Raw genomic sequence first — 12,361 nt, forward strand, 5'->3', positions numbered from 1 at the left:
GAGGGCTGAAAAAGGAGCAAAGAGTGGCGCGAAAGCCCATTCGCCTATAGAAGGCTGTAGGAAAAAAGACAGCCGAAACAGGGGGATACTCAGGAAGAAGCACCTGCTATTCATCCATTGGCCACCAATCCGGGTCAGACTCGTTTCCCTTTCGTTCCTTCGACCAAATCGTTTCGAAGTCCAAAGGAAAAAGAGACGCTCCGAGTCCCGCGATATTCAGTCTTCGCGGCTCTCTCCCTCCCTCTGTCCATCTTCGTCCACGTATATACTCGTTGCGTTCGTGGCCGGCGTTTCTCGCGATCCGGTGGAGGGAGAGAGGCAGATTAGAGTGTGTGGCGTGGGAGAGGGGCGCGGGAGGGCAGGGTGGAATTGGAAGGGGGAAGAGAGAGACGTGTCCGTCCAGGGTCTGGTTGCCAAACGATCCGAGAGATCGCGCTCGCGTCGCGTTCAGCCCGTTTGCGCGTCCGAGCCGCGGGCAGAGCTCTCAGTTGACGCTCAGTTCGGCTCAGCGAGGCCAGAGAGAAGAAAGGGAGACTTTTCGTGTGTGTAAACATCGCGCGTGTGTGTATCCCGTCGCGGCTGCCACCAGGGACTGGCTTCTCTACCTGAGCCGCCTCTTTCAGCCGCGCCACGGTCCTGTAGCCTCTCTACCTGAGTCTCTCGGGTATAAGAGGGGTCGTGAAGACAGAACCGCAGAAGCGAGGAGAGGAGAGAAAAAAAAAAGAAAAGAGAAAACAGACCCTCGAACGTCCGACCACGAACGCTCCGTTTCTCCTGATCAGTGATCTTATCCGCTCGATCAGCCCGATACGCCGACCGTGTGTAGGATTAATCGACGCGAGCCAAGGACTAGAGAGATAGACTGGAGGAAGTTTGGACACGGTGTTGGAGCATCGAAGCACTGTGCTAGAGGAGAGAGTCGAGGTGACGAGTGGATCGCGAGTAAAGGTGTCGCGTGTGGCCATCGACGAGAGAGTAATGAGCAGGGTGACGGTTTCGAGAGGGGACGGGACGACATGCAGCTCGAGCATGGCCCGGCCCGCGACGAGCGCAGCAAGATCGGCGGAGCAGTGAGAGGCGACGCGTTCGACTGTCTCGAGGGGACTCCGATTGCCAAGTGTCCTGACCGCGTTGACATGTTCCAGCCGCGTTCCGTCCGCTGACGAGCGCCCGTCGTCTCTGGCCAGGTGGAACGCGCGAAACGTGACCGACTCTCTAAGTAGAGCCGAGAAAGGGAAAGCTCACGGTGTCCTATCATCATCCCCTTGTGAAAGGATACAGCTATATCTGAGCGACTGTTACTAAAGGCGTGCTGTGTCGTTCTGTTTTTGTTTGTTCCAACCCCGCGTCTGGTTCGTCATCGTTGGACTTTCTCCGCGACTGGACCGACTGGAAATCATCGTTGACTACGTCGACGATACCCATCATCGACGTGTCGTCCCTTGCACGTGGCCCATCAACCTCGATCAACCTCTCGGTCGCCGTCTTGGACGTTGTCGCGGCGGTGGTGGTGGTGGTGGTGGTGGTGGTGCATGGACCTTTTCTCGACGGATTTGCTACGCATTTTATCGCGCCCCTGGGTGTCCTCGTCTCCCCTCCCCTCCGTTTCTCTCTCTCCGTCTGGTCCGCTCTCCGTCCTCGTCGCTCGCCGCGCGCCGTCTCCCTCCATCCCGCGCTTACCTACCCCTCCACCTGTCTGCCGCGCCGCTGCACACCCTCTCCTTCCTCCGCGCAACCCTGCTCTCGCACGACCGCTCTCGTACCCGTCCGATTTTCCCTATCCCCACCTACCGCGCCTCGTTTGCCCTCCGCGCGCGTTTTCTTTATTTATTCCGCGATTCCACGGGGCAACGCGACCACGCTTCGCGGGCACGATGATTCCCGCGCTCCTCGTTTGAAATTGCCTCGCGCCGCCACGGACACCGGTGCCTTCGTCGTCGCGCTCCTTGACGAACCTGTTCGCTACTGGTCGCTCGTTGGCTCGCGTCCGTCCTCGTAAAACCGACGATAAAAATTACCGCTTCTGTCGGTCCCTCTCCCTCGCCCCTGTGCTATTTCTCTCTCCCGACCGTGTCTTTCTGTCGGCTACCTCGCCTCGCTCGTCCTTGGACCGCCGCGAAACGATGCGATCGCGGTCTCCCGGCGACTGGTGAACATCGATCCGCGTCCCCGGTGTCTGATCGCGTTCACTCTCCGTTGGCGACGACCGATCGCGACCGATCGGCCACGGGATCGGGATCGGCATCGGCATCGGCATCGTTTAAACTGCGCATCGACGCCGCGATCGCCGCCGTATCGGGCGTCGTCGTTATAACACCGGCAATCACCCGTCATCATCTGCACCATCGCCGATCACGTGGCTTGCTCGACGGCGACCCTGTACGACAATGTTCACGCCGCGCCGCTGTGCGGCTCCGGCGTGGGCCACCCTGGCTCCGTCACGCCGATGGGGACAGCCACCGGAGCGGGGAATTCCACCGGGGTGACCTGGTGGGCCATGATGAACGGTTCCCTCTACGAGGACAGCCCGCCACCGGTACCACCGACAGCCTCCAGCCTCGTATCGATCCAGCAACAGCAACAGCAACCGACCACGACGCCTGGCTCCCATCAGCAGGCCACCACACCGACCTCGCCGGCAGCTCCGGCCTCCTCGGCCACGACAGCACCCCCGCCGCCAACCGCCAGCGCCAGCTCGACCTCGCCGAGCGCCTCCTCGGTGGCGAGCAACAGCGCCCCAGGTCCGCTGCACATACCCGCGAAGAGGTTGACAGCCACGCCGGCAGCATCCTCCTACGGGGAGGTCGGCTGCGTCGAGTCCTCCGCAGCGCCCGCCGCTGGACCAGCGGGCGTCATTCGTCATTCCCACTCGTCCTCCGCTGGCTCCCAGGCCGGCTGGAGCTACAGTCCCCATCATCCGCAGGACTCGCACTACACGTCCGCCGCGGCCGCGGCTGACTCCCTCAACCATCACCAGACCTACGGGGGAAACAACCCCCCGACCTACTACAATCTGGCGGCTGATCCCACCTCCACTTCCGGCTCCTCCAGGGACAACCGGAAGGCAGGGACTCTCAGCTTCTGGTCCCCTGCCACCGCTGGATCCGCCGCCTCTGGAGGATCCACGTCCGATTATAAGTCGTACAACTCGGCAGGAGTGGCCACCAGCAGCTCTTCTACTGGGGGCTCCTCGTCCGCTGCCACGGGGGCCGCTGATCCAGCCGTCTCCTCCTGTCACCAGAGCTTCTCGCAGAGCTGGTGCAATTACGCCCCTTACACCACCGCCAGGCACCATCACCCCGTGGAGACGGCTGGCCATCATCATCCTCATTCGCAAGCAGGGGTCCCGTACTTGACGCCGTCCGCGGCTGACGACCGAGGCAGGGTCACTGCCGCCATGGTCGCTGCCGAAGGCGCCTTTCCTCATGACGGATATGGGGGCCTCAGGAATTACGGGGCGCCCGAACCTGTCACGTCCAGCCCGTACCCTCCTCCAGGTAAGCATCGACTCTGGCCTGCTCTGGTAATGGATCATTTCCTTCTTTCAGCTGGTGCTCGGGACACTGGTAATGTATAGTTAGAGGGAAGGATCTGTCGATGGGGTTGTTCAAATTCTCACCGAATTTTACACTAAGTCGATCGATTCTTTCCTCTTGTTCCATTGCTAATTAGCCCTGGGAATACTGTACCCTGAACAACCTTTAAAATGAGACATCCTCGGACCTACAATTTTTACATTATTTATTCTTCATTTTTAATTTCAACTTTCGAGAAGAACTCGACAGCAAGTGTTTTAAGAATTTTCTACGGAAAGCAGATGCTTCTAATTTCGCTCTCAGGGAGTCCTCTTTAGTATTCCTAGGGTTAATAGATCGTGTTTCGAATTTAGTTTGAATGGGGTTCACGACTCGAAACGAATACACAAACGACGTAGGAAGTCGGAGGACCCGTTGCATAAACGGGACCGAGTCATCGGTCATTCAAGTATTTGGTCGTTCCCCGTTGCCTCCCCTCCCAGTTGGCGTCCTCTTCTCGGGTCCCTGGAACCCATGAAACGTCGCATGAGCAACAACGAACGGCGGCGGGTTTATTGGCGGCCGTAACTCGTAAACCGAGGCGTGCGCCTCCGATCAGCTGATCCGTTCCATGACCCGTACGGGCGTTCAGTCTTCTCCTACTAACGGCAATTCTCGTTTTCCTCCTCGCGCACGCTGGTCGCCTTGCATTCTTCCTTCCCACTCGGTATTTCCTCGCCTCGACCTTCTCGAACCTACGCGAGTCGAATCTCTGTGCAATCCCTAAAACGTCCCACTCTGATGCGTGCTTCGTTTCTCGAGCCCCTCGAGCAGGCATCTCGTAGACTCGAGCAACGCTCAGAATCGTCGAAGGAGTCGTGCCTCTCCGACAGCGTGGGCTCGAAGTCACACGGGGAGACAAAGTGCCGTGCATTGGTCTGGCGAAGTCGTACGAGGGAAAAGGCAGCGACCGTACCTCGGCGAAATCGTAAAGAATAGGAAAATACGAGACGTGGCGGCTGCTCATACGGGCATGCTCGGCCCCGATAAACGAGATATCGCGTTCGCGTGATCCTCTCGTCCCCCGAACGTTAATCGTATGCGTGTGGTAGAGGGGAAGGTGCACGCGCAGGCGTGCGCGATACATACAAAGTAGCGGAATACGAGCGCCGCGTATAGTTTAACCGTGCCCCAATAGATGGCAGCTCCATTATCTTTGTTCGTCTTGCTCGGTGTGTCGGCGAGTGCGCCTCGGTGTGGACCCGTATCACGTCTACGGAACCGCGGCGACCGATTTTCGACAAAGAGTTACTAAGCTGGCGACAGGTGCTGTCGCGCGCACACGGTTCCCCAGTCGGAGATAACATCTCTCTGATTCGGGAAACAGACCTGGACGGGCAACTGGCTGCGGGTTAATCGTTCCAGGACTAGTTGGGAACCTAAACGATGCCTAATGCTCCGCTTCGTTATTTATCATGCCACCGTTAATTGAGGGACCTGTGAATTTATGGCTTAATTAGGGGCGCTTTGCTGGACCTGCGAAAAGTTCGAATGGATACTTGGGGAGCGAAAATCGATTCGTTGCTTTATTCCGATACCTTGAGCAGACTGGCATTCACTACTTTAACTCTTGGGCTAGTAAAGTAAAATCACTCGAGGACACCAATTCTATTTAGTCTTTCCAATATGATCGAATCCGAGCTTTCAGGTTTTTAAATTCTCACATTCTCAGTTTCTAAAAATCTGTATTTGAATTCTAAATGCTCTTACTCTGATGTGATAAAGATCAGCCAGCGATCTGAGTTCCCATATCTAAAAATCTACGATATACAGAGAGTTTGGTTAAAAGTAAAGGAATACTCGAGAGACGATTCTAAATTCTAATTATCAAACTGACGACTAACTTCGTATAAAGTTTGACCTCGATGAGGCCAAATCCATAATAAGCATAGATTTTCCCAGATAATGTATTGCAATTTACTGTTTAAATATCAAGCATCAGATTTTAATGGGACAAGTGTAACCATAACTTTTCTCAGTACTCAAAGGGTTGAGAAATCCCCGCTACTATAATCCTCCCCCGAGGCAGCACGTGAAGAGTATTTTATCTTCTGGGATATCTACTCAAGAATCATCAAGGAAACGAATCTTCGATTGCGTCCATATCTCGACTGGTCATTTCGAGCGGTACGCAACGCACGCCGTCCGCAAATCGATACGTCATTTATTCAGCGGTTTCGTGCGCGCACGTACTCCGTGCACGCTGACATTCGTGAGAATCCTGACCTTTGTTAAATAATTTGCATATTCCAGCGGTTTAGTGGGCAATAAATTCCTGTCGCTTAAGCAATCGAGTCGCGATACCCCGCGAGAAGAACGAAACGGGAAAGACGACGCGAAACGGTCGAAGAGGGAGGACACATTGGGAAGGGGATGCAGTGGGGTGAGGGAGGTGGGATAAGGAGAAAAGAATGGGAGGGGGCGGAAGACCAGAGGAAGGACATTATGTGATCTAATAAGGGAGAGGGAAAGACGAAATTCTAGAACAACCCCCGCAAGAGTCAAGGACGTTTAATATATCCTCCATCCTGCCTCTTAATCAGATACGTCTCGAACTTTTAATGAAACTACTTCGGAGAAGTGCGTGAAGTAAGCCGCGCGAATAAAATCGAGCGTCCTGAAAAAGAGAGAGAACCGGCACTGTTTTATACATCCGTAACGTTAATTTATTCGCGCTTCAACGGCCAACTTATTTCAATTGTAAATAAAACGTCCCCAATTTCGGGCGCTTCGGTGATCCTCGATACTTGATCGACCGTTAAAAAGAGCCTCGACGTATCTCGACGAGCATGTACCAGCATTTCGTGCCATCGGGCATGCCCGTAAATAACGTCAATGGGGGGAAAGGAAAGCAGAGGCAGGTGGATGATCATTGCAACCTTGTTGCGCTCCCGAGCAACGCTGGGTCCGACTCTTAAGGCCGTTGAGTTCGCAAACACGCAACGGTTCTTTGCCGCTCTTGGTCCGTACTCGGGTTAAAGATAGACGAACCAGCTGGGTGTTGCCCGTAATCGTTCCGTTTGCCCGCTACCTTCGACAATTACGCCATCGTCGAAAACGAAGCAGCGAGAACGGCATCGTCGAGCTCTTAGCGCGAGGCAGGCTACGCTCAAGCTTCAGTTTTTCAACGTACGCGGACAAGTTCTCGTTTATTATTCTATTTTTTGGAAATGGCCCTGGCTCTGCGTTTCACGTGCTGCCTTTAATAAAATATGGGACAGCAATAGGGAAGTTTAATCGGTTCGGGGTTTTCGGGGAAACTTGTCGCGATTTTTTTCGATTTTCGTATTTTTTTTCGCGTGATGCTCTGAATGGTTTTCGATGCCCTGCTGAAAAGTAAATAAATGGGATGATATTTTGGAAGTATTCTATATGTAGGATAGATGGATTGTGAATTAGAATTTTTATAGGAGAGTTTATAGGTCTGAAGACTTGTAGGAGATTTCGGGAGTAGCTAAGAACGTAAGCGCCAGAAGAATGTACTATCAGGGCCGTGTTTCGCGTTCCAGGGTCGTATGTTTTCCGTGCGGTTAGTAGAACCAGTCCAATTATATCATATCGGCTGGTCGGGCGGACGAAGACAACCCTCTGTGCGTGTATGCGTGTGTGCCTCGTACACGCGTACGAATAGCAGCCCCAGTGCAGGGTCTAGCGTTGGGGAGAGCCGCTTCGGGTGTGAATTTCACGATCTCGTGACCTCACGACCTTTTCGTCTCGGGGAAACGCCGTCTCGCCGAGAAACTCGGCCACACTCGTAAATTTTCTATTTTTCGGAAAGCTGCCTTCACACCCCGCCCGATTTCTCCACTTTCCTAGATCAATTTTGCAAGTCTGGACGACGCTTGAGGGCTTATGATTATAAATTCGGCGAACTCTAGATTGGATGGAAGTTCTTGGAAGGAGCGCTGGAATTTTTTGCCACCGTGTGGCCATCATTTACTATATGAGGACGAGTTTTTCGTGGTGCGCCTCGATGCCATCGATCAATTTTAATAACAAATCTGGGGTCAATTATAAACACTGACTTTGTATATTTTTCCGTCGCCGGAGCACGATCGTTCGTCAGAAAAGTAAAAACGATTAATTAGCTCTGGACGTGCACGTAAATATTAATGAGCCGTTACCAGCGATATTGGTATATTTACATAACAATTTACCAAGCGTTACGCATATCGAGTTATACGAGATTTTTATGGTCGTTATCGATATCTAGTGCCCCTTGTCGAATGGTAACCGTATTCTAAATTCAGAAATTCGCGCAGAACACAGCTATTTATACGCACGCGTAAAAATATCGCTTGTTCATTTTTTCTACCGCGCCATCATTGTATGCTTCATCAAACCGAGTAAAGGATCCTCTTATTAGGAGAAACCGAGACCACTTTGTTTCTCTGATCCTATCGATTCGTCCCTTCAGAACTCGGTCCATGATACGAGCCAAATGTCAACAGAGATTTCGTTCAGAAAAAGGCTGGTATTGGTTACGCGCCGATACGTCGACTAACGAACCGACGTATTTGCTCTCGTTTTTGTCGGCTAGCGTCACTGTAATGACTCCGTGAGTCGTAAGAAAAGAGAGAACGGGTACGGTCACTTTTCTCGAGCAGAGTTCGATCAAGCGAGCTACAATTGACCTGGAATATCGATAAATCGATTGCAACGCGCTTTGAGAGTTTGTGAATTCGCAAGAGTTGACTCATTAAGCAAGAGAGATCGGGATAAAACGAGTCGATAAGGCGTATGCAGATCCTTGGTTACCTGGCGTAACAGGGGACATAAATTTGAAATACAGTTCTGACAGACAATTCAGATATTCAAATTTTCAAATATTCGAGTTTTCAAATTTTCAAATTTTCAAAATTTCAATTCAAATTTTCAAAATTTTATGTTCCTATTTATTTCGGTTAGCTGAATTGAAATTCTTGGAAATTTTAATTTGAAATTTGAATGACTCTACCATAATCGAGGTTCTACTGTACTTGGACATCAGAAACACATGTATGACTCTTTGAGCACCAAACCCCACTACAGTAGCTTTCTTATAATCAACATTTGGGACTAAATACTCCTATGGATACTCTTATTTTTATTTTTTATGCGATCCATAGATCAGTGTATTTCGTAACGGACCCCCATACTACACCTTGCCTCTTCACTTTCCTTGTGCTCAAAGGGTTAATTTCCAGAGAATCACATTACACCTCGATACGCGCACACGGAAAAAATATTAAGCTAAAGTTATTGAAGTCTCCAGTAGAATTTACAAAAGCAGGTACCTACTCTAACAGGCCCCAGTTTAATAGAATCAATAAGAGTGGACTTTGTAAATTTATTAAAGCTGCTCTTACTGTAGTCAAGCTACTTTTGTGAATTTTTCAAAGGTCTATAAGAAGTCGTAAAAGTCTACCCTGCTTAAATCTACTTAGGAGACTCCTTCAAGATTCGTTCGAGCATTTTTTTTCCGTGTAGCCTCAGTATCGAATCACTCTCAGAGGTTCGCCTTTGATTTCTAGCTAGCAGCTAGGTTGTTTGTTACCGGCAAACTAATTGTGTTAAGTGATGTGGGGTTCCTCCCCATCTTCGTTGTTTCCCGCAGGTTCCCTGGCGGGAGTCGGTGTCGGCGTGGGCGTAGCCGGGATGGGTGTCGGTTGCGGGAGCTCGAACCCCCTGGAATGGACCGGTCAGGTGACGGTGCGGAAGAAACGCAAGCCCTACTCGAAGTTCCAGACCCTCGAGCTGGAGAAGGAGTTCCTCTTCAACGCGTACGTGTCGAAGCAGAAGCGATGGGAGCTGGCGCGGAACCTGAACCTGACCGAGCGGCAGGTGAAGATCTGGTTCCAGAACCGGCGGATGAAGAACAAGAAGAACAGCCAGCGGCAGTCGCAGCAGCAGAACAACAACAACAACAGCAGCGCGAACAACGCGAACCACCACGGGGCGACCGGAAGCCATCATCATCCGAGCGCGGCTCACGCGCCACCCTCGAGCCACCACGTGGTCGCGCAGGCGCACCACGCGAACGGTTCCGCGAAGCATCATCAGTGACCCGTGGCCTTCTCTGGGGTCGTCTTCGGCCATCATCACCCGAGTCACGGCACCGCGAACGGTTGCGCCGGGACTGGGAGCGGGACTGGGACCGGAAGTGCCGGCCACTCGAGCCTGCTCGCAGGTCACAGCCACACGCTTCACGCGCCCCAGCCTCAAACGCCTCTGCCGACCCACGCCGCCGGTGGCTCGACCACCGTCACGCCCCCCACCGCCGTCGTTCATCCTCACATTCACGCACACGCTCATCATCATCAGTTGGCGCACGTGGCTCAGCAGTATCCTGCGCTTCTTCACCAGACACCCCACGGCCTGGCCGCCTGAATCGCGACGATCCAGGGACGCCCCAGAGAAATCGAGTCGTCCGCGTCGCGGCTCGCCCACCCCGGCGGCAACATCGTCGCCCTATAGAGATAGACACTATGCCCCCCCTCGCCCCCTCATCCCTCGCCCCCGCAGAACACCCTATCGAACTTTGTTCAGCAGCTGTTGAAAGACTGCCTACCACTTGTAAGGAGAGATAACCGTCTCGCGAGTAGTATATTATTATTATTTTATTATTATTAGTAATATTATTACGCTCATCGTCATCCTCATCGTCATCATGGTTATTACCCCCCCTCTCTCCCACCAACCCCTCAAGGAGCACTGTTGTATAGAAGAGCGTGAGCTAGCGTCCGCGGTACGTCCAGCGGACTCTTTCCGCGTGTCGGTGTCGGGTGACGTCGGTCTTCTTCGGAGTAGCGCGCATTTTATGGTATATGCGGCACCGAGCAATCTGTCCAATTCGTAATTCGGTAGTACTTCCTCCAGTTATACATATTATACATACATATACATATATATATATAGAAAAGAAAATTAGTGTCACTTAGTGTCTGTCCCTCCCCGTGTCACGCGCCTTTCCTCTTCGTTCCCGCCTGGACGAACATTAGCTCTCCCCCCCACACACACCACCTTCGAACCATCAGCCCATCGGATTCAAACCAATCGCCCGAAACGCTCGATCGTACGTTTGCTTTTGTCTTGAACTGTTCAGCTCGTGGTCGATCGAGGAGCGAAGGGAGCGTCGTGGAAATGACGCGGGAGATCTCCGAGAGGCGACGCCGCTGGGTCTCGTGGCTACGACACTGGGGCTCGCCGACGATCGCCGAAAGGGAGGATCACTTTCGGGGGTAAGTGTGCGACAACGGGACGGGAAGCTCGAGGAGAAAATTGAGGTGCTCTCGTTGTAGTCTTAACGTTTGTTTTCGAGTCTTCAAGCTAATGTATATTTAAATAACTGTTGATTTAGTTGAAATCGCTACTGTCTGTGATTCTGGGAAAGTACTAACGATCGATGTTTCTTTTGAATTTTCGTCGCGAGCCTGCGCCCCGTGCGTGTACCGCGCGAGCTGAGCAGTGAGACGCGGGTCAGTTTTCCCAATACCGCGAGTATTATAGTCGATCGATCGAGGCCTGATTCGGGATCGCACGATCGAGAGTGTTCGGACCTTTGTAGATAAACGTTTCGTCCGCTAGAGTTATCGGCGGTCTGTGGAATCGCGAGATCGAAGTTAGAAACCGTGACCAAGTCCCAGGAGGGTCTTCGACGCGGCCAAGTTTCGATGCAACGCGATGGAAGATTGAATTAGCGTATGTTTCTGTCACGTTTCACCCTCGTCGAGGACGCCTGCAGCGGGTTTGGTCCAAAGCAACCGTGAGTTAGTCTAATTGTGTCCAAAAGCGTTGTATTCGTCGCCTACCAAGGATCGCAAACTAGTACCTATAATTCTTATATTATATGTAAAAAAGCGAGCGGTTTAGGTTTAAAGATACGCATAGTGGTCTAGCGACTGGTCGAGAGGACTGTTCCTAAGGCTGAGTTTAGGATCTTCGCGAAAGCACAGGCTCGATACTTTGCATACTGTTTTCTTTTTGACGGGGAAAGGACGAATAATTGGACGGCAAAAGGGTTTTAGTTGTTAATCGTTTCGGATATTATTAGATTGTTACACGCGAAATTTAGTGTCTTTCCCCGTCCTCTGAACGATCCAAAGAATTATATACGATACCCATTGGATACAGAGAAAAGAAAGTTTTGTATATCTCTGACGCTGAAAATTAGAAAAGAGAGGATAGATGCTACACGATGGTAGTTAGAAAAAAATAGTGTTCCTTGGATCTATATAATATTCGTTACCAAGAAATTGCACTAAACTGGGATAAAGGTCATCAATCGAGTATACTCTAAGAGGGATCGAGGTAGAGTATCGATTAGGTCTCCCCTAATCCCCTAAAAAGTATAAAATTTTGTATTCTTGTCCTAAGATGACTCACTCTTCGTCCTCGTCTCATCTTTCTGGAGAAGCCAGCGTGGGTGTAGTGGGGATACGAATTTTGCACCGATCCCAGGAACACTGTTCAAAAATATTCTATCAGACGCGATGGGTGCTCGACGAGCAAGTGTCTCGCAGCGAAATCCTAAGCGCGGCCAGAGAGGAGCTTAAGAAGGCGAAGCGTTTACCTTTTAATCGGTCGCGTAGGTAATTTAATATCGGATGTTAACTGAAAATAAAATATCCCAGTGGATCTCTATTCTCTAAGGTGCAACACTATCTAAATTGTAAGGGCCGCTGAACGAGTGTGCGTGCATGACCACGATATAATTGTATTCCCACGTACCAGCCGTATTTTCTATGCGTTCGTAGCGCGCGCCCGCGTCGACGAGGAAACACGAGCTTCGCGTCGAAGGGAAATCG

General features: G+C 51.7%; 1 protein-coding gene across 1 annotated transcript; it reads left to right on the forward strand.

Annotated features, from left to right (window-relative positions):
* Positions 1-2,446: 2,446 nt before the first annotated feature.
* Positions 2,447-9,620, forward strand: LOC143176945 (uncharacterized). Its single transcript, XM_076374626.1, has 2 exons — positions 2,447-3,497; positions 9,133-9,620. Exons 1-2 carry the CDS (start codon positions 2,447-2,449, stop codon positions 9,618-9,620), a joined length of 1,539 nt encoding a protein of 512 aa, XP_076230741.1.
* Positions 9,621-12,361: the final 2,741 nt, after the last annotated feature.

The sequence above is a fragment of the Calliopsis andreniformis genome, chromosome 1, assembly GCF_051401765.1.
Source record: "Calliopsis andreniformis isolate RMS-2024a chromosome 1, iyCalAndr_principal, whole genome shotgun sequence".
Lineage (NCBI taxonomy): Eukaryota > Metazoa > Arthropoda > Insecta > Hymenoptera > Andrenidae > Calliopsis > Calliopsis andreniformis.

What these genes read in the sequence shown, in the direction of transcription:
- LOC143176945 (XM_076374626.1), top strand. Translation starts at nt 2,447, where the DNA reads ATGGGGACAGCCACCGGAGCGGGGAATTCCACCGGGGTGACCTGGTGG. An exon ending in CAGCCCGTACCCTCCTCCAG is followed by an intron (nt 3,498 to 9,132) that starts GTAAGCATCGAC and finishes AATTGTGTTAAG; the next exon opens with TGATGTGGGGTTCCTCCCCA.